This window comes from Solenopsis invicta, chromosome 16 (assembly GCF_016802725.1).
Source record: "Solenopsis invicta isolate M01_SB chromosome 16, UNIL_Sinv_3.0, whole genome shotgun sequence".
Classification (NCBI taxonomy): Eukaryota; Metazoa; Arthropoda; class Insecta; order Hymenoptera; family Formicidae; genus Solenopsis; species Solenopsis invicta.
In genome coordinates this window covers 13,275,391-13,298,890 of record NC_052679.1, presented here as the reverse complement: position 1 = coordinate 13,298,890, position 23,500 = coordinate 13,275,391, and the positions used below count along the sequence as shown (strand labels likewise).

Below are 23,500 nucleotides of genomic sequence, written 5' to 3'. Positions count from 1 at the left end.
CCAAATACACGGTGTAAAAATAAAAAATTAATTACAATTAATTGAAGGACTCACAAACCTTTTCAAATGCACTTCATAACTCTTCAAACGAAATACAAACGATTTAAAATAGTCATTTCTTCATCCGGAACTTTGCTTCGGTCAAGTACATACGAATCTTATGTTGTGCTTACGTTATGTTATGCATTTCATGTGTGAGGCCCTTTAGTCTTATGTTGTGCTTATGTTATGTTATGCATTTCATGTGCGAGGCCCTTTAGGCTTAACTCTTAACCTATATTTTGGACTTATGTCGATAGTTATCAGGATGATTGTGGAATTGATGATTAATTTCGTCAATTTGCGAACAGTATGAAAATCCACACACACACACACACACAAAACTCCCAAATTTGCCTATTTTATAGAATATGGGAGATAAAGGTATTTGATTATTTTCTTTTTGGTTATACAAACTATTGCCTTATTCGTGCTTCCAATAGATGTGATGTACAAGTGAATAAAATAAGTGTTTGTTCAATATTTTACTTTAAAACAAAATGTGTTTTGCATATACATTATATAATATAGCTGTAGATATTTATATATTCTTATGTATTGTGGAATATAAGTAAACTATATTTTTAGAACATCATGTTCACTTTAGCGGAAGTGGGTTTGGAAAAGATAACAATATTATGATACAACCACAGCGACATGGTCACATAGATGCTTATTTAGGGTTTTTGCAATTGTATCACAGGTTATTTGCTACATAAAATTTAGCAATATGATATTTTGTCCCCTAAATCCAATAGTTACTATTATCAATGTTAAAATAGACTTTAATTTTTAGTAATAATATCATTGAAAATATTAATTAAAATATGTATTATATATACAAAAATATATATAAAGAAAAGAAATAAATACATTAAATATTCTTTATATTTATTTCAGATATCACATAGAACTTTTAGTGCCATGGGACACATGTATTCATCCAGAAGAGAAAACAGTTGCTCCAGCAGTAATTGCAGGAAATCACAATGCAAATTGTCACATTGTCGATTTTGTGCAAGAAAAAGATGGTTTAAGGTATAAAATTTATCATGTAGACAATATCATCAAAAGTTTTAATAACAAAATTTGTAGAATAAATAGATGAAACAGAAACATTATTTTCACATTTTGTATTAAATATATATTAGCTGAAATTAATATTTTTTTTATAATTTTCAAAAAATAAAATAATTTTCTTGGACAATGTCTTAGATTGTATCAATTACAATGAATTTAACTAATGCTAGTACATTCATCAAGGATTCAAAACTTTACTCTAAGAGAAGGTTTGTTTTTTGTTCCTGTAATGCCCATTTTCACCAATGTAGATTAACTTTGATCTCAGTTTAACTTACTCCTTATCTTTTTCCAATTCTTAGAACTAAAGAAAGATAAAGATTAAGTTAAACTGAGATCAAAGGTAATCTGCGTTGGTGGAAATAGGCATAAGAGAATTGCGTTAGAACTGAACTGAACTGAACTAGTGTAAGTCAGAACTGACGAGTGTAAACGTGCAGTCAAGGAATAGAAAACGTTTTAGCGCAAGTCAGTGCAAGTTAAAATGGCGTCTAATATTTATCTTAACGGTGAAATGATAGATTCATTCAATGAAGATGAAAATGTTAATATAATTCATTAGAATATAATAAATATAATAATAAATATACTTAATATTTTACTATTAATTATGCTTATGACATTTTCTAACCTTACAAATTTAATGTTTCATAATTCTGATTATTTAAAAAATTTAATCAATTTTATGTTATTTTTAATGCTAATGCTAATGGTTGCTTCTACATACTATTTTAAGATATTTTTTGTGAATGAGTGAATTTGAGTTTATTTTTGAATAGTTTGATAACATGTCCGAACATGAACCATGGTTTTGTGTCTGAATTTAATAGGCTTGTTTTCTATTCCTGCACTAGATTGCACTGAAACGTTCTTTCTTGCTTTCACTAATTTTCAAATATATAGACTTGTTTTCTATTCCTGCACTAGCCTGCAATGGAACGTTTCTTCTTGCTTCAAATATATATCTATAGGCTTGTTTTCAATTCCTGCACTAAACTGCACTGGAACGTTCTTTCTTGCTTTCACTAACTTTCAAATATATATCTATTTCATTTTAAGTGCACACTAATTCAGGGAGTTCAGGAACAGAAAACAAATGGATTGTTGACGTCATTTCAGGAACAGAAAACGCTTTAGTGTACATTTCTTGAATTAGTGCAACTAGTGCAGGAACAGAAAACAAACCTAGAGTTAATTCATGATTGTGTTTTAAAATGTGAAGTAACATACTATATGAGCAGAGCCTATTCATTCCAAAACTTGTAAATGTAGAGAATCAAATCTCACAACCTTGCTATCAAAAGCTGCATTCAGAAACAGAATTATCATTTTATCCTTGTTGTTTATCAAATGTTAAACAAAGATAAAATGATAATAGCAAATTTGGATTGATCTGGATAATGTTTTTGAATGTAATCAAGATTGGTTAAAAGAATAAATTTTAGAAAAATCATGTAAATTTGAAGTTTTAGAAATTTTTGTAATTTTTAATTGATTTTAAGGGCATTTTATAATAAATTCAACTAAGCTGATTGACGAAAGGGTTTACGTTTTAATAATTATATGTGCAATGGTTCTCCAATTAAAGAAAATTGTTTGAATAATGAATAAGAAAAGTAATATTTAATTTTATATATTTATACTGATTTATGCGATTTAAACATAATTATATAAATATATAAATGGTTTTTATTGAAATGTATAAATATGATAAATAATATTTTTTTAAATATGATATATTATTAGTAAAATTTTATTATTTAGACAAGTATTTTTTTATTTATTATATTAACATACTTTATTTTATTTTTTATATTTATATTTTAATATTTATAATATTCTTAGATTAAATAACTAATAAGCTACAAAAATTAATTACACTCTTGGTGATACACGAAATCTTTCTATTAAGTGGTCAATTCTGCAACCTTAACCTTAACGATGTCGGTATTGGTGGATTGGTGCATAGGTTTTTTGTATCATATAATAGCTGCGCAACAGTGCCATAACAACATCGTTAGGATTACAGAATTGATCTCTAAATTTCGTCAGTATTAGTACTAGCATTTACACTCACATAGTTTTAATGTACAATAATACTTATTACAATTATGTTAGTTATTATAAAATTAACACTGAAAGGTTCTGAAGACGTAAATCAAAATGAGAGAAAAAATGCCATAAGAGTCAACATTAAATGTTCGTGTGTAATTAAAATATGTATTGAAAATCAATTATTAACAATTACAATAGACGTCTCGATTCCCAATTTGGATCTTCAGTATAATTTTACGGAAATATTGTTAGCCAGCGGAGATTAAACATGTGTAGCGTAGTTACAAGTCCTTAGTATGCCCAGACGAAAATGCCATGAAATTGTGTTGACATATATAGTCCGTTTCGTTGAATGATAAAGATTTTGAACATTCATACTAAAATTATGTACAAAGATTATCTGAATAACACTATATGTATAGAACAATAGTGTATAAAAAAGAAATAATAAAAGAAAGGAATGTAATAAGAAATAATAAAAGAAAGATAAGAAATTTTTTTGGAAGAAATGGATTGGTTTACGTAAGAGAATGAGCGTTGTTAAATAAGTAAAAGTTGAGAATAACAGTATGTGAATGGTAAGATTGATTTTAGAAAACTAAACGGTATAATGATGCTGACAGAAGATGTATAATAACAGTGAAAACTAGGTGAGAGGTGGAAACGTCAACCATTAGTAAACAGATTAGTACATAAAGAGTCTAAAAAATCAGTATTAGTCTGTAAATTTAGTGGCTGTTTTTGTTTTCATATAAAAATCATTATTTTATGTTAACCTTTTATTCGAAACTTTTTCTCTGAGATTTCCACATTGTTCCAGTCAAATTTGTGTGACAAGCTAATTCTATGGTCTGTAATGACCAAATGTTGAGTCGTGTTTTTAGTAATGTGATTCATATGTTATAAGACTCTGGTATTTAAAAATCCTGCCTGTTTGCCCTACATATGAGGATTCACAGTCTTTACAGTTAATTTTATAAACAACCCTAGATTGAGAGCTGTTTGGGAATTGGTCTTTTTGAATTTTGATGAATTTGTTTAATTTATTTAAGCTCGTATAAGACATGCGAACATTTGAGTCATGCTTGAAAAGTTTTTTAAATTTTTCAGAAATGTTATTTTGTATATTGGCATTTCGTCCCTGGACATACTAAACACTTGTAACTGTGCTACACCTGTTTAATTTTTGCTGGCTAACAATAATTTTGTAAAATTATACTGAAGATGATCCAAATTGCAGATTGAAACGTCATTGTAATTGTTAATAATTGATTGTTAATACATATTTTAATTACACACCAACATCCGGTGTTAGTTCTTATGGCATTTTTTCTCTCGTTTTTATTATAAAATGTTATAAGTATCAATCTGCAATCGATTGATCTAAAGCTTAAGATTGTAATTTTATCTTTCTTACATAATTATATTTTATACTAAGAGAGTGTTCATTACTGTAATTCTTTTTAAAGGAGGATCTTAAAAAAGTCCAATTTTTTGGCCTTTCTACGGAATCTTAGTGAGCTATAAAATTGTTTGGGACTTACATTAAATAAAGCAATTAGTTTTATATTCCAAAAGTTTGCAAGAAAATTAGATTCTTTAAATGTTATATTGTGTCTTTCTTTACAAATCGATTTTTCGAATACCTACCACGATAGAACTTTAATGAAAAAATTTCTTATGATAATTGATGCTTAAAAGTTTTAAGGATCATCGAATCTGTCATTAAAAATGCCAAATTATAAAAATAGAGGATCTAAAATTACTTGATCACTCTTTATCACATTCAAAAACAACAGCGAGAATGATTATTGTCGCCATTATTTTTTTTAATTGAATTATCATCCGTTGATGATCCTACAGATAATAAATAGGCAATGAAAAAACTTAAAAAAAAACCTGTTAATATATTATAAATTAAATATAAATTGAAAAAAATTCATGAATAAAAGATATATAAAATGTAAAAATAAGAATAGAAAAATATTAAAAAAGAAAAAAATCTAAAGAATAGAATAGAGGTAGTGACTATCACGTTCTTGCTATAGTCTTTGGATTTGACTGGCCTAGTTTACATCGAGCATCTTGATACGCGTACTAACTCGTAATTTTCTATTAAATTATCTTACTTTTGACGATGCGTATATACATGATACATATATTTAATTATCTTGATTCATATTGTACCGGCTTAGTATACTACTCTTTAAATTCATTGCCGAAATTAAGATAATTTAATACAAAGTTACTAGTTAGTACGTGTATCAAGTGCTCGGTGTAAATTGGGCCACTGAGAGTGATCAAATAGATCCTTTTCATCGGCTGAAGCAAACAATTAAACTTACATATAGTATCCACTTAGTATTCACCATTTTTTGAAATTTGTTTTAATTTGAATTTTTTGTCAATCCTATTTTAGCAATGTATAATAGAAGACCTCGAATGATAGTGTATTTATTTTTTTTAGTATGAAATATATTAAATGTGACTTTAATCGGGCACAAATATTTTGGATCGACCATTTTGAATCCGCTATCATTGATTTTTCCATATAATGGATTTGTAATTGGCGTGTCTTAAAGCGCAGATTTATTTTGATAAAAAGTTCGATTACTGTAACCTTATGTATAAAGCCACATCCCAGATAACAAAATGCGCGCATAGTGAGTTCACGGAGCGCGCATACCGTGCGAATTATTCGCACGGTGTCAGCTCACAGTATCCGACAGATGCGTCATCATATGAGAATCATATCAGTCGCACGCGTGCGGTACTCATGCATGCGAGCGATATGAACCTCAAATGCGTTCTCCAAATGAGACTCATATTGCTAGCATGCATGCATACAGCACTCAAAAATTCTAATCATTGTCCATTTTTTTCACGTCCCAATCAGCACACAATATTTAAAAAATGTTTTTAAAAACGTTAAAATTAATGGATTCATGCCCCTTTCTACATTAAACAAAATTTTTTTTAATATTGAGGTTTTTTTAAAAGTTTTTTTTCTGAAATTTCTACGCGATCACCCATCCAAGTTGCGACCCCGGTGAATGTTGCTTGATCTCTGTGATCACTGCGAATTGATCCCTCGTGATCACCTGTAAACACTTTATGCTAATACATGTACATTACTGATAAATCAAGTCAATATACAATATGTTATCGAAAAGACGAAATATATATAATTAAAGTATATTATTTATATAAATATATGTAATTAAGTTAATTTTTTACTGATTTTTATAGATGTTATTGAGACATTTTTTAAACGAATTTTAAAATCAATAATAATTAAAAAATAAGTAGCTTAAATGTTAAATAAATAATAAATAAATAAAATTTTATAGAGATGAAAAATAAATAAAATAATATTAAATAAACATTTAAAAATGCTTAGTGAAACCATTTTTTAAATTAAATAATTCATTAAAAATAAATAGTAAAACAATATTAAATAAACATTTAAAAAACATTAAAAAAAAAATATTAAATTAATATTTAATAAATGTTAAATTAATGTTTTTGAAATTGTTTCAAATGAAAAATTAATGTAAAATAAATATTAAATTAATGTTAAATAAATGTTGAATTAATGTTTTTAAAAAATGTTTTTTTAAATAAAAAATTAATGTGAAATAAATATTAAATAAACGTGAAATAAACGTTACATAAACATTAAATAAACGTTAAATAAGTATTAAATGAATATTTTCTCTAAATCATTATTTTGAATATTTAATTAATGTTAAATAAATATTTAATAAATGTTTAATAAATATTTTTGTTATAATAAATTGTACAATGAAAAATTAATATTAAATAAATATTAAAAACAATTTTTTAAATATTGTGTGCTGATTGGGGTACTTTTAATTATATTATATATCAATGTTTTTATTTTTTTATGATTTATAATTAAAGATTAATAATATTATTATTTACAATATTTTTTGTAAATTTGTTAATTTAATATAATATACGGGAGGGTCTTGTTTGATTACATTGCGATTGACCACAGCCCCCATCACACCGTGAGGACAGCGTGATACATTCTTGTGCGCTCGGCGGAATTATCACGTTACCCTCACACCGTGAAATGTTCCCATCACGCGTGATTGCACCATGCGACCTTTTACGCGTACACGTGTGCGCCCATTACATTGTGAGGACACTGTGATGCACTTTTGCACTCACAGCGTGATTATCACGTCGTGAAAATAACGTGAACTCACGAATTGTTATCTGGGATGTTAAGGCAACATTTTCAGGGGTTCCCCTATTTTCATAATTTGCCATTTTTAAGAATAGATTTTTATATGAACAGCGATTCTTAAAACCTCAGTTGACATACAGGATATCGTACACCCTGGCTATTTTACAAAAATACTTTACATTTATAAATCGTTTACTCGTTCTCTTCTGAATATTTCAAATATATTCAACTTCTTAATTTTTGCACCTGTTTAGTCTTTTCCTTTGACTTTCTGACGTATTGATTAAAAAAAATTGTTCAAAACATTCTATGCATTAGGTACAGAGATATACGCAATTGAAAATAGTCGGGTAACGTACATGTGTGGCAAAATGTCGAATCCATATAATTGTCAACTGAAGGTTAAGTATTTATTATGAGAAACTTTTGCAATTCATGATAAGTTCTAGATATACGAAAATTTCATTTATAAAAGAAGATTCAATATAATATTTCAAAAATCTACTTTTCTCGTATTTTTGGGATAAATTTATAAATTGTTTTCACTATTTCATGTGAGTTCTAAATAATTTTTTGGTTTATTGAGATTTCATAGAGGAGCAAAAATCAGAATTTTCAAAATTTTTCTTTACTTGGTGTAGTATTTTTAATGAATTTGTTTATTTGCACTACATTGGATTAATATAAAGGCTACTACATATAAAATATTTAAATACAATGGCATAATGTAATTATCTTTATAAACTAAATCCTAATATGATTAGGAAGTATCAATATTAAAATAACGAAAATGGCTATACCGGTTGCAGTTTAGAGAATCTTGTAAATCTTTGTAAAATCACCTAGTATTTTATTGAGTATTAAGATCTACTTTGGATTAGTATAGTCATTCTTATAATTTAAATGTAATCAACTTTGATAATGATACTACATGTATATTCTGTTAAATGATGTGACAATATCATTATTAGGTATTTAATTACTTAAAATATGTATCTGTTTTTACATTTAACATTTCTAACTTCATATATAGTAGTTTTTAGTGTGCACTAGTCTGGTGTAACATAAGTAATCAATTTCGCTATTCTGATCCTCTATATCTCTAATCTTCACACTATGAGTTCTTCAGAGTTAACACAATAGAGTTTTGGAACATAGAGCGTTTATTTGACTACTATGTATAGAAACTAAATAAAAATATAGTACGTTAACATTTCTGTAGTTAAAATATAAAAACGTCAATAGATACATGCATTTGGTAAACAATTTAGCAAGTTCATATTTTTTGCAAAAATAGCATTTATTGAGACTTGTGAATAACACAATATATTTTTTAGTATTTTTTACATTTGATCAAGAGTATATCATTTTCTTTTTAGCTTAATCCAGCTATTAAAGTAATTAATTTTTTCATTAGGTTAAAAGTAGAGCTATTGGCATATAAGGAGAAAATATTAAAGGAGGATGTCGAAGTGATGTGTTGTCCGTTGGGTACTCCATTGAAAATTGTGCTGAATGCACGTGTTTTAGCAAAAGGCAAGGGTACGCCTTTGCTGAGAAACGGCGTACGCTGTATTGCCGTGGAAGGAAGCGATGAAGATGAAGTATCTGAATAAATACTACTTATTACCATGTCTTTTAGTGACATTTAAGTATTGAGATGCTGACTACTAGAGAGTAAGAGTTTGAATCAACAAATGAATCAGCATAGCCGAAAGATTCTTGAACTAGAGCGAATGTTACATTTGTAAAAGCCTTGGGCAGGACTGCACAAGACAAGATAATTTGCCTACTGCTCTTCAGAATATATTACGCGCGAGATGGTTGCAAGAGCATATATACACATCATTTATCTGTTTTATATGAAAGTTGTATCAAACAAATTTTATTTTGTTATTCTTTTAAATCGATTGATGTCGATATCAATTTTCAACGAAGCTTTTGTTAAATAAATATATTCATGAAGGCATTAATTTACTTTTTAATTGTTTATGAATATTAAGATTAATTATTCGAATAAATTGAAACATAAAATTCTTCCATGTTGTCATCATCTTTGGTATTCTTATTAAAATCGCACCACTAATTCGCTTTATATTTGTTTTGTATATGCCATATGCCATCAAATTCACATATTCTGTAAATTTGAATCAAAAAGACTTATCTGGTTATCAGTTTTCTAACTAATTATTTTTAACGCTAGAACCGCGGTAAACTCTATCTAAAACCGCGGCAGAGGTCAACTTTATCGCTCATTAAAAATTAGCGTTTAAACTATAATTTTAACAATAATTATCAGGTACATGCCCAGATATTAAACGGACATTAAAAATAATAAATTACCTTTATTTAATCGTTTATATAACTACTACTGAAACGGTCATTTTGACCGCGGCCGCGGTTCTAGTGTTAAAACGAGGCATGCATCTAGATAAGTCAAAATGAAATCTAACTACAATTTTTATGGAAAAATAGAAAAGATTGAGAAGTTGTTTATTCCGTAAAGGAATATTTTTCTTTCTTTATTTAAAGGAGAGAGTCTAAAAATTCCCAAAATTGACCCTGAAATGTGAAACCCCCTTTATGTAGTTATGTTAAGAGACCAAACATGATAAAAAAAGCTTAATACATGTTGGACTATTAAATACTCTAAGAATATACCATAAATCTTTTAAATTTTGATAATACAAGTAAATTGATAGATACGTACTTATCTCTCTACAAGTGTCCAGAAGTTTATTTCACATATAGGGTAAAGTTGCCTATGAGATACCTTTTCTTAAAGGCTTATAATTTATTTAATTTATACCATTAACTTCTGTTTTTATAACCAAATTATAGTAAATATATTTAAGTTTCATCACCAAAAGTTAGCAATCAATAATAATTACATTTTGTTGTATATGAAATTTTTTGTCAAAATTACCGATTTTGGTGATTTAAAAAAAGCATTTCTAATATGAGACATAAAGGTTATTTTTATATAAAATTGGTCTTATTGACTTGGATATTATTAGGTTCATAGTAGACTCCAGACTTAAAATCTAGTTAACCAATCTGTTCGAGAACCGAGATTGGTTGAACAGAGCGCCAGTATCACTCAGAGAGAGTGCGTGGTTCGCGATGCGCAAATGAGTTCCCTTGTTTGATTGTTATCGGAAAGAGTGGAGACGACCGCGCGAGAATGCGTGAGGTATCTTGAGAGTGCGTGGACGAATGGGAGTCATGCATGTGAAAAAGCGAGAGCGACGAAGAAGTAAGAGAGTGGAAGCGAGAGAACGATATGAGTGTAGGAGCAGGCGAGTTTGATTAATTTCTACTGAGAGTTTAATGAGGTTGAGTTAAAGTCGTATTTATTATAAACAATTGTACACACAATGTCAATAAGTTCTCGATGCAACTAGATTGTTGCCTCAATACAACGGCAAATACTTCGCGAGCACAATTTATTTAATGCAGCTACGACTGCTTCACGTGCACTTCGGAGCAGGCAAGCGAACAAATGTCTGTTCTTTCGCTGTTAACTAGCATTCACGGCACGGAATTTGCTGGTCACTCGCGTTAACTTACAAAATCTCTAAACGCTTCCGCGTAGTTTACAACTCTTTTAATTGCGTTTTGCTCGCATGAACTCTCGACCGAATCTGAAAATCGGCAGCGATGGAAAGCTGCGGAGCTCCTGAATCTGCCTTTTGAGAGAGGCGATAGCCTATGGGCTGGTGATGTCTACTCGGAAATAACGTGAAAATGTTCGCGCTTATTTTTGAGTAAATCATGCGAACGAGCAGCTTTTGAATACGAATAAGCTTGTCTGAATTTAACGAGGAATGTAAACGAAGAATAATACCGAAAGTTTCAATAATGGGCAAACCTTACAATAATATTATTACGATCAACAAGGCGTATTGTTATGAAGCAAAACGCGTGAATCTAGCGTGTATGATAACAAGTCATCAACGTGAACGAGAAATTTCCGTTAATGATACATTATATTGGATTCTTAACACAATCGGATAGCTCTTTCAATACTCAAATACTTTTGTACATAATATTTTTCTCCAAAATCAATTTTATTAGAGATATTTTAAAGTCTCAGTGCTAATGCTGAAAACCATAACTTTTAAATCTCATAATTCAAAAGGCCTCAATAAAAAAAACTTTGTTATAGCATTTTGGGAAGCTCTCGAAGTCAGAATATGCAATAATAAATAAGGATTTTTAAGTGTCTCATATTACGAGTTCCACGCTTTGCGGTTTTACGATCACTAAATCTAATATTTATAATTAAGCAAATCATTACATTCCGAATTTTTCTATTAATACGATTTTACTCTATCACTGCATGCAGAATTTATTGTCAAATATTTGTTTTATAATAAACAAGGTTTAAAGATTTATCTCAATAAAACTTGACAACACCCAATTAAAAAAATTTTTTTAACGACTGCACGCATGATCTAATAATGAATTTGCTATTAAATAGATTTTACCCTAAGAGTAATAAGTTTATGATGGTACCAACTGTATGCGTTTATTAATGCAGCAGAAACCTCGCTACCTCATATTAGGAACCTATCCCATAATTGGCGACTTTACCTTACATTGATGTATTCTGATTGGTGCATACATTTTCATTAACATGTGCAGTGTATGTATGTATATATTTCTGGATACTTTGAAAAAGAAAAGTTACTAAAAATATATATAATGTTATGAGGGAAAGTTAGCTTGTTTGCATGCGCGCTCGGGCACGTCTAATAAATAGCTTGCTTTTAAAAAAGTAACGGTCTTATTAATTAAGCGTCAAACACCGTGTAAAACAAGAAACATGAACACAGAACCAAGACAACGGATGACGACCACCGATCGTCGACCATCGATACTCGGAAAGCCAGCTATCCACGCGCCGGACCGAGCGTAACACTATACATATACAGGGTGTCCTATTTAAAAAAACGGACCTCGATAATTCTTTAATGAAGCATTTTTAGCAAAACGTGTTTCAGATAAAAGTTGTATGAGGGGTTTTGAGGGGGACATAAGATGGTGTCATTAATTTGACTTTGAATAGTTGCTTGAAGGTCACGTGAAGGTCACTTTCAATTTTTTAAATGGAACTGCCTATTTTTTATTGCATATTCTTGTAGCTTATTTTGAGACTTTTCTAGAACACTATAACTAAATGCTTTTTTGTTATGTATTTTTCGAGTTACAAGACTTGAAAGTTACAGTACCGCCAGCATTAGCCCTTAAACACACCGATTCCGTAAAATACATAAACACATTTTTGGATCTGGGAGACTTTTTCAACTTTGAGAAGTTATAACTTTGGTTCTAATCAACATTTTTCATTTTTTTTTTTTTTATATAAAAATTCAGAATCTCAAAAATGTGACTGCATAATTGATATTGTCGAAAAATGACTTATTGTTAAGTTATAAAAGAAAAACCATTAAGAAAAAATTAGAAATTGTTCAAAAATCCACTTTTAAAAAATCATATCTCCGCAATAAAAAACTTTAAGGACTTCAAAATATGGCATTTTAAAGCTAAAAAGTCATACTTTCAAAAAAAAATGATATTGTCATTCCTTTTGAAAAGTAGAATTATATAACAAGAAGAATATGAGGTATTTTTGGGTGTCTAAAAATCCACTTTTTTTAAAAAAAATCATTTTTGCAACAAACAACTTTTAAAGTGTCATACTTTCTAAAAAATTATGTCACTGCTATTTCTATTAAAAAATATATTTACGTAACAAGGTAAATATGAGGTATTTTTCATAAACTGGTGTCTAAAATTGAAAATTGATGTGTTTCATAATATATTTTGGACCCTACGCAAAAATCTTCTCTCTCACGGCACTATAGTATTTTAATTTTAGACAGAGTAATATACGCGAATGGACCTGTTTGAACGTGTTTTGTCCAGTTTTTTTTACATAAGATTACTCACAAAAAAGTTTCGTTCATTCACTATATGGATCGCATTTACCTTAACAAAACTTTGCTGCCTTGTTGTTCGAATTCTAATTGACCGAAAAGTTGATCAACCATATCAATCGAAAGAGATTTTAAACTTTTTTTACGTCCTGGTCCGAGCCTTCTATCTCATTCCGTCTTCACACAACAAGCGTTTGAAACTTCATATGGAGTCTCTCAGACCCACTTATGTGTTTAAGGGTTAGTATAATCCAAAGTGCACCGTATTAGATCATACGAAGAGATAACTGATCTACAATTCAATGCTACATATCCTGATCACAATTTTATTTCTAAATCCACCGTTCAGAAGACAGTGATACGTTTTTACGAAATAAAAACAGTTAAAGACCAAAATCTTCTCTTCTCATAACTCTAAAATATATCTAGCATAACTCAAAGTGTACCACGAGGTTGCCTGGCCGCCCTGTTGAAAAAGTCCAATTCCATTTAATATCATACCAATTTCAATAAAATTCTATATTCATGATATATAATTAATCTAACTGAAATAACTAAATAAAAAGCTATTAGATTTGGTTAGATTTAATCAAACAACGAGAACAATTTGGGATTAATATATTATAATAAGAAATTTCTGACCAGGTTTTATCATTTCGTATCGTTTTGAATAGGATGTGATTTCTTTAGGTTTATACATACATATATGTACACCCAGCGACTTTGATTCTGTCCATGGGGAAATTTTCCAAACTAAGAAGTCACCATCCTTCTACATACTCGCAATTCATGATTAACGTAACGTCAGGCTTACGATCGATCCCGGCCGCTTACGACCGCATTTGACACAATTTGACATAAGGTTAAGTAATTTGACATGAGGTTAAATAATTTGAGATTTGCGACTTGAATTCACTGGGCAAGAAGATACTGACGAAATCTCAGATCTGGCTGCAGTGCAACAAGTGTAAATACACCACGCATCATGATTCCTTTATGATGCAATTTTTTTATTATAATTCTTTTCCTTAAATTACATTTAATGAAAGTATGCATTATTCAAACAACGACGGTTGTTTACGAAGTAACATACGATTAAAAGGAATAACAATTAGCAATATAAATAAAATTGAAAGAGCGAAACTGCGATTTTTCCAACAGTGAGTCAATTGACATCGATGTATTGTCAACATGACACAGCTTTGATCAGCAAAATAAACATCATTGCGAGTGTCATGCGGAAATTCAAGTATGACGAATAAAGTTACTTCATTTATAACATTAGAATTATAATAAATTTCTGTATATTACATTGAGTTTTTCAACAGTTAAAGCAACCAAATGTAATACTAAAGTGCCTTTGATTTTTGCACAGTTAATCAAACCAGGCACCGGCACGGACCAGTATCCAGTGTGTTGTTCGTTGGTGATGTCATATTTTCTGAAAAATATAATTTGTAATTAATAAATAATTATATCCATTGTTAATGAATTAATTTTGTTAAATAGAAAAATTTGTTATAATAAATTTATCCGTTGATTCTAAATAAAGCTAAATTATTTATATATAAAAAATAACTTTACAATAAATTTTTTAATTTATTAATTGTTAAATTAAGATGATATAAAGAAAATAATTTAATTACTATATAATTAAATTATAACAAGTTTCTAAATGAAACTAAGAGAAAAGAGTTATGTAATTTTGACTATGTATATTTATTCTTATCTTTTAACATTTCATGCATAATGTTTTACAATATTAATTTTATAATCTTCGATATAGTATTCTAATTAAAAGTTGTAGTAAATTTTAATATTATAATATTTTTTATCATATTATGTCATTTCTTATAAATTTATTTATTGTTAATATAAAAATATAATAGGCATAACACTTGCCATTTTTGAAGCTTCAACAATTAAGAGAATAATAAATAAAGCATTATTTCTTTAATATAAATTGCCGGTATATTTATTGGCGAAGAAAAACATCCATATTTCTAGCATCAGAATAAATTCCACCCAGTCACCAATATTGTTAGGTAAAATCATTTTTCTTGATAGTAATTAGTATCTTGATATATGTATGGCGTAATGTCTGAAATTAGTAACATCTCAAGTTAAAGCAATCAAATGTAATACAAAAGTGTCTTTGATTTTTGCACAGTTAATCAAACACCATCGTCAATATTCGATCCTTCTGTCTCGTTCCAAGGCATCTCTACCAGTTCTAGACTTCCATCCTCTTTCAAGGTTATCCATTTTCTACTTTCGCTCTTCACTTCCATTTTCTGCTCAAGATCCAAGTCCAATCTTATCATCTTCCTCAAGTTTTCAATATTAGCCGTGTCAATCGGCTGCAGAACATACATTTGTTCTGGGGACAACGTGGAAACACCTTTCGTAAGAAAAAATTCCTTTTTAAGACAGATTTACAATAATGTATTAACTAATCAGTAAATAATACCTACTCGCTGGTAATGTAGCGGAAGCATATAGATGATTTGATAACAATTTGATAAATCCAACAGTGGTAGTGGGGTGGATTGAGTAATAGGAAAAACTGACTGAATCGGCTCCAAAAGTGTTACCTCCATCGCTTTATCATCCTTGATAACGATGTCAGAATTATTTGTAACGTATCAACAGTGTCACTTATAATTATAAAAATTGTAACAGATAGCAAGAATGCATCTGAACAATTTCTCTTGGATTTAACGCTACTCAACCTGTTTCATTCTCCTTGTTCTCCAAGTCATTCACTTTGTTGTAACTATGTCTTTCACTTTCCTCCTAGCTCTCGAAGATGTGTTCGTCAGCTGCCCTTTCCTCGTTATGATCTTTCATGCGATGCATCATAAAGGAATCATGATGCGTGGTGTATTTACACTTGTTGCACTGCAGCCAGATCTGAGATTTCGTCAGTATCTTCTTGCCCAGTGAATTCAAGTCGCAAATCTCAAATTATTTAACCTCATGTCAAATTACTTAACCTCATGTCAAATTGTGTCAAATGCGGTCGTAAGCGGCCGGGATCGATCGTAAGCCTGACGTTACGTTAATCATGAATTGCGAGTATGTAGAAGGATGGTGACTTCTCAGTTTGGAAAATTTCCCCATGGACAGAATCAAAGTCCTTGGGTGTACATACACACGCACGCACACACACACACACACACACACACACACACTTTTTTCCAAAAAAGTAAAAAAATCAGGAGGAGCATTTGGCAAGAATTTCATGGTTACGCTTGAAATGGAAGAAGCCTTCTAGTAACTTCAGTAAATAGGGGGATTTTTTGTTTCTAGATTGCCGATTGCCTTTGCAATAGTTATTCATAACTTCATTTCTATAGCCTATACTTATATTATAAAGTTTATTGACAATAAATCAATTGTTAGCATTGTTTTATTGAAACGTATTTCAATATATTTTACAAAAATTATATATTTTTTGGTTATTTATTTCACAATATAGAATAATTGCTATTTAGTAATTTCTGATAGCTTATCTCAGAAGTAAAAGAGCCTTAAATATTATGTTTTGCAAAAGTATATATGTATGAATTAATTATCTAAGAAAATGCAATATTAAACTTTACATGTTAAATATTACTACATATAAATCTCGTGTAGAGGTCACGAGAATAGAGGTTCAAACAATGGTGCTTAATGATTTGGCAGCCATCTTATAGCGTTTTCGATTGGGATGCACTGGCTGCACTCAGTCTCAGGCGCGTGTTCGGTTGGCAATGCGCACTTGGCTAGTGTTACGTGTTCGTTTGAACGCACGACACTCGCATAGTGTGCACTAAGTGGCACGAGATATTCCGTTTGTTTTCTGTTCCTGAACTCTCTAAATAAGTGTACACTTGAAATGAAATAGATAGATGTTTCAAAGTTAGCGAAAGCAAGAAGGAACGTTCCAGTGCAGTCTAGTGCAGGAATAGAAAACAAGCCTATTTTGACCGTGCCAGTTCAGTGCACTGGATGCGTGCAAGCATCAGTGCATTATTGTAAGCAATAACGAACGAAGTTTCAAATTTGAAAAAATGAGCAATCCGGATTTGGATCTTTTTAATATTTTGGAGACATTTTTGGAATCTTCTAGTTCAAGCGAGGAAGAAGAAGTAATTGCAATCTTCCGAACTAGAAGAATAATTCCAAAAACTGTAAATTTTGTAGCATGTGTGAAAAAAATGGATAATAACACTGTAAGTGTTATATCTTTTATACAAGTACATCAATTTTATACCTTTTTTAAAATATAATTAATTACTTGATGTAATATAATAGCATTTTTTTAATGATTATATACTATTTAATTACATATAGTAAAAATCATTACTTACTGAGCACGAGATTACTTTTTCAATGTTACTTTTTTCTTTTTTGCGTGATTTATTATAATTAACTCAAGTGACACTTGCACTGAAAATTTGGGCGTGTTCTTTTGCATTTGCACTATTCAGTGCAACTCATGGAACTTATCCAGTGTTGGCGTGAACTGAGTGAGCACTGGTGCGCACTAACTTTTTCCCAATCGAAAACGCTATTAGGAGGCTACTTTCATTTCACGGGTTACTAGAAAGCCTCCTTCCTGATTTTTTGTAATTTTGTAGTTTCGGATGAATAAAAAATTATTTTAATAGAATTAGAAACGTACTTTAGAAATGTATTAATGACAAAAATCTAAATGTTTCTATGAAAGTACTTTTGTATTCAAGATGACTTCGATGAAGTTTTGTTGTGATACAGAGATTAATGCTGTTCTATAAATAGATAAAATTTATTTATTTATTTACAAAACGATTAAGCTCAGAACTGTACTAAAATTTCATATAAAATTGAAATTTTTATCATAACTTTTTAAATTCAATACTTGTGTAACGATACGCGGTTTCGGTCGGTTCGGTGCGGTGCGGGAACTTCGGGAGCGGACCGGATAAAGCTCGTCGGTTGGTCAGGTGTCCGTAATGATTATACCCAGTGTTTTAAGTGGAAAACGATATAGAATGATTTATTGCTGAACAAAAGAAAAAGAAAAAGCGTTGACAAGATGCATGAGAGAACAAAAATAAGGAGATCGCAAAGAGATAATAATATAGAGATAATAATACAGAGATCGCAAAAAGATAACAATATAGCTGGTGTTCGGATTACCAGTTACGCGGCGGAGTGCCTGTAAAGGTCTTTTTACGCGGTTTACCTCTAAATGCAAGAACTATCTATTTAGTTATAAGTTTCGGCTAGACTAGTGAGTTATACGGGCTGCTTGCCCGTACGGTTGGGGAGTCGCGGGGCGCGGCGGGATTGGCTAACGCGGTGGTGTGAGTGTGTGCGCGAGTGCGGGTCGTTGCGGCGCGGTCGCCGCCGCGATTCGCCCGAGCGCGCCCTGTGCAAGTGGGGCGCTCGATCGACAGGTTGCTTATGCCCTGCCGATGAATAGGTTACGAAATTCGTCGGTGCGACAGTGAAGGTATTCGAGGACGACGGTGATTGGTCGAGAATGCTCGTCGAGGATCTCGGACGTGATTGGTCGATAATGCTCGGCCGGTGATGATGACGAGAATGCTCGTCGAGGATAGCTGAGTCGGCTGGTCGAGGATACTCGGCCGAGGATAACGACAGGAATGCCCGTCGAGGATGTCGGAGTGCGACGAGAATGCTTGGTCTTGTGGACGGGTCGGATAGTCGGACGGATCTGCTCTCTGCGTTCCCACTGCCGGCTTATATATCCGAACGCGCGGCTGAGCAAGCCAATCCACGCGCTCGGTCGGCTGGGCCGGAGTGGGAGCGTTACGGAACGCCACGGTCGGCGCGCGTGTCGCCGCGTGGTCGCACGGCGAAGTTCGGTCGTGCGCGCACGTGGTCCCCGGCTACGCTCGGCGTTCGTCGTTCGGTGGACGGAACGGAGGTGCACGGACGGTAGAGGGGCGTATCGTTACACTCCCTAACAGCACAAAGTCGACTTTAAGTCGACTATGAGTCGGCCATAACTGCTAGACGTCTGGAAAATGGACGTCCATAAATCGACTTTAGACGACTTAAAGACGTCTATAAGTCATACAATGTCCCACTTTAATCGACAACTATAAGTCGACTTTTAGAGACGTCTTTAAGTCATACATTTGAAGACAACTATAAGTCGACTATAGTTAGCCATCCTACAGACATTCTATGCAGTTGTAAAGGAAGGAATATTGAAATTGGGAAAATATGTTATAACATTTTTTACTTGTTTGATTCGTTTTATTTAAAAAAAAAAAAGAAAATTGTTATAATATGTAAAGCAAATATAAATGTGTATATCTGTGTATATGTATTGTGCGCATTTGTTTAACTTTGTGTGTGTATATGTATATCACAATAACTTAATGTATATAAAATTATCTCGCATAATATTACTATTGTATACAGATGCATTTGTTAAGAAAAATAATAATAAAAATAATAAAAACTTTTAACTATATTATATTAATGGACGTCACATAAGAAAAAAAATCTTTATTTCTCACCTCTCGTTAAATATCCTATATACATGTATAGATTCTAAATTTATACAATGTCAATGTAAAATGTTCTTTCTATATAAATTATAGAACTTAGCTAACTTTTTAAGAAATGGATCCTTTGTTGTAGATGCTGCAAAGATAAAATATTCTTTTTTATTTTGCATTCTGCAACTCGAATCTCTAGTGGATAAAGAATGTCACTTTGTTTTACTCAAGATATTGAGGGATAATTTGTTTATCTTGATTGCTGGTACATTCCTTGTGTTCTTTTCTGCAATTAGAATGCACAAATTGAAAGTGATATTATTAAAAAAACAATTGAATCAATCATTTAAAAAATAATTCAACTTAAATAAAAAAAAAAATTAATTGAGCGTCAAAATCAAAATGTTAATATCTATAACAATATTTAATTAATATCAATTTTTAATTAATTTTAGTGCTGCAGTTGTAAAAACTAAACATCTTTAATTCTCTAAAAGTGAGAGTTGTTGACGTATGTTGTTTTTCAAATGAACAAATTAATTTTTGTTTTGAAGACAAAGCTCACTTGTAGTAAATATGTTCAGTTGTAGCTTCTTTTCTCCGTCACGTAAAGTTCTTTATGACTCTGCCAGTTTTCGTGCCACTCAACCTCGACACCGACATAAATACCATGGATTGGAAATGCTTTGGCAGAGAAATCTCGATACACATATCTCCAGTGTTTTTAACTGCTTCGGCACCACTGATTTCAAAACTAAAATATTCGCAATTGATCGTTTAAATATTCGGATTTATATCTAATTGATATGGTTTTACAAAAAAATACATACTATAGTCCTACTTCACGACTCGTCTGTCCCTCAACAACGGCTCACAATGGCAATCGCATATGAGCGGTATGGCTGCATACGCTCCGATGGATAATAAAAAATAGCGGAGAGTACAAGAGAATTTTGTATGTCCGAACGGCTGCAGCTAATAGTCTTTATTCAATAAGCACAAGACCCGACAGACGGGTAGGATTACAACAACGCGGATTGACTCTTGCAAGAAACTTGATGACTCTCGCTTGGCGCTACATGCAGCAGCGGTGACAGCGGTGCTCGCTCACTACAGTGGCGCTCAGTCGAGTCGATTTCAAAATGTCTTTTTCTAGACGTCTTAAAGTCAACTTTTGAAAGACGTCTGCAGACGTCTATGCAAAGTCGACTTGCAGTCAACTCTGAAAGCCTGACTTAGAAAAGTCGACTTACAGTCGACATATGAATGGTTTTGCTGTTAGGGACTTGTATAAGGAAAAATAAAATAAAAAAATAAATAAATTATAAAAATGTATTATTTAATAAAAATATAATTCTAGAAACACATTTGCATAAATGTATAGATTATTTAAAGTATAAATATCAAATGCATTTGTAAAAGTAGGTAATAAATTCTGAAACTAATATGTTGTTTCACTAATATAGGATAATACCATTACTAAATAATAGCTGAGTAAAAGTATGTTTTGATAGTTGCACGTTAAGTTGCTTTGTCCACACATGCAATACAATCCTGATTTTGATAACACGACTTAAGGTACAATTTCACGCAGTGAGTAAAAGCTGGCGTTTTACCCCCACTCAATCGCAACGCAAAACAGCGTTAAAAAGCTAAACGCTATCGCCTCTATCCTTTTCATGCAGCGAATAAAAGCTGGCGTTTTACCCTTACTCCACCCAACTCCACCGAACGCAAAGCAGCGTTAAAAGCGGCAATTGCTAAATACATAATCTGACATAACCGCAAAAATGGAGTTGGAATATTATAATCAATATATCGAGTATGTAAAATATTATAAACGCACAGTGACGGTTATTGTTGAAATTAGAAGACGACGTATAACTGCTGCAATTGCTGCAATGTATTTGTTAAAAGAAGAAAAAGAAATAGATATAAAAAAAAAGTTTTGGGTAGCTCCGATTTTTGTAAATCGTAATGAGCACAGTTTCTTTTTTGCATCGGGCCGAAATTGTTACTAATGTATTTACCGCTTTTAGGATAAAAATAATATGAAATTTTATCTATGTAACATTCATCCCTCCATACAAGAGTGCCGATATATTTCTTCACTTTCTTGTATGGTACAAACAATTGTTTTGCACACACCACAAGTATATGAGGGTATAACAGAAGTATAACAGAATTTCCTACAATATAAAAAACACAGTTATTAACACAATATAACAAATAAAACTATCTAACCTAAATAAAAAACAAAAAGCAACCTAGCCTAAAAGTATGCTTACTATATGTATATAATATATATTAACTTCGTTTGTATTTTCAGATGATGTCGATTGATTTAACCTTTCAGTCATAATTTTTTTCTTATATATTCACTTTTGGAAGGTAATTAATTTGGAATGTAATATTTAAATTTCAGCGTCGTTTTGCTAAAAGTTGGACTGTGTCGAACTTTGAGCGTTTATCCTCTGAATTTGCCAAATTGATGAAAATTGGTGGAGAAGGGGTAAACGCCAGCGTTTAGTCGCTAAAAGTTGAACTATGTCGAACTTTGAGCGTTTATTCGCTGGATTCGCCAAATTGATGGAGTGGGGGTAAAACGCCAGCTTTTATTCGCTGTGTGAACTTGCGACTTTATGCAAATGTACACCCAAGGACTTTGATTCTATCCATGGGGAAATTTTCCAAACTGAGAAGTCGCTATCTTTCTACATACTTACACTTCATGATTAACGTAACGACCAATAAGCTTTAGTCGTTTCATTAATCATGAACTGCAAGTATGTAGAAAGTAGTGACTTCTTAGTTTGGAAAATTTCCCCATGGACAGAATCAAAGTCCTTGGGTGTACATCTCGTATGTGTGTGCTCTTTCTCTCTCTCTCTTTCTCTCTCTACATACATATATGTATGTGCGCGCGCGCGTGTGTGTGTGTGTACAGGATCCGCCACTTAAATCCGGACAAATTTAAATTTGACATTTCCGCTATATTAGAATGCAACAGTAGATGCTGCATGATCTAAAGGTAAGTTAGAGACGTGGATAAGACGTTAATATCTTCAAAATGGTCCAATTGTTCAGGTCGACGTCGGAATATAACCGAAGAGCGGCAGTTATTGAAGGTGTCCGCGCCGGAAAGACGCCAAGCAAATTATCAAGTTCTTTGGATACCCGAGATCGACGGTGTATAATATTGTTCAGAGGAACGCGGCCTCGGAAGAATCCGAAGTGGGCTCCTGGATCCCGGAACTCGTTCAAAAAACACAAAAACTCATTTTGAAGGACCCAGGAACTTTACTCGCAAAATTAGCGGCCATCTTGGGGGTGAGCGACACCACTGTTCGTCGGATTGTTCGAAAGGACCTTAGATACAAGTCCTACGTCCTCAATAAGACGGCGCACCTGCTCATACGAGTCACTTGGTGCAAAACTGGCTATCGGACAATGTCGACATGATTTGGTCGAAAGATTTCTGGCCTCCGAATAGTCTCGAATGTCCCAATTTGAATCCTTTTGACTACTATGTGTCGGGCAAAGTCGAAAGGGTTACTAACAAAGACAGACATCCTAATGTGACCTCCCTTCAGAACGCTATTGAAGCGACATTTATGAAAATGGACCGGGCGAAATTGCAAACGGCATGCTCGCGTTTTTGGAAC

At 31.7% G+C, this 23,500-nt stretch overlaps 1 protein-coding gene and 2 long non-coding RNA genes across 4 annotated transcripts; 2 read left to right on the top strand and 1 right to left on the bottom strand.

Annotated features, from left to right (window-relative positions):
- The first annotated feature begins 231 nt into the window (after positions 1-231).
- Positions 232-9,432, top strand: LOC105198911 (UPF0687 protein C20orf27 homolog). Its single transcript, XM_039458484.1, has 4 exons — positions 232-423; positions 628-742; positions 940-1,077; positions 8,808-9,432. The coding sequence occupies exons 1-4, from the start codon at positions 411-413 to the stop codon at positions 9,004-9,006; spliced, it is 465 nt and encodes a 154-aa protein (XP_039314418.1). The 5' UTR covers positions 232-410; the 3' UTR covers positions 9,007-9,432.
- A 3,529-nt stretch (positions 9,433-12,961) lies between these two features.
- LOC120359748 lies at positions 12,962-14,879 on the top strand. 2 transcript variants are annotated; one of them, XR_005576535.1, is made up of 2 exons: positions 12,962-14,581; positions 14,708-14,879. It is a non-coding gene; the product is annotated as an uncharacterized LOC120359748 (long non-coding RNA). The 2 variants fall into 2 exon arrangements; XR_005576536.1 differs by having other exon boundaries at positions 14,661-14,879.
- Positions 14,880-19,827: 4,948 nt separating this feature from the next.
- On the bottom strand, positions 19,828-21,049 carry LOC120359732. The gene is made up of 3 exons (XR_005576506.1): positions 20,666-21,049; positions 20,401-20,589; positions 19,828-20,121 (listed from the first exon to the last, which is right to left on the bottom strand). It is a non-coding gene; the product is annotated as an uncharacterized LOC120359732 (long non-coding RNA).
- Between the last annotated feature and the right edge of the window lie 2,451 nt (positions 21,050-23,500).

Excerpts from the sequence above, each read along its gene's own strand:
- LOC105198911 (XM_039458484.1), top strand. Across the intron at positions 743-939 it reads TTTTTGCAATTGTATCACAG|ATATCACATAGAACTTTTAG; the intron begins GTTATTTGCTAC and ends TATTTATTTCAG. Across the intron at positions 1,078-8,807 it reads CAAGAAAAAGATGGTTTAAG|GTTAAAAGTAGAGCTATTGG; the intron begins GTATAAAATTTA and ends TTTTTTCATTAG.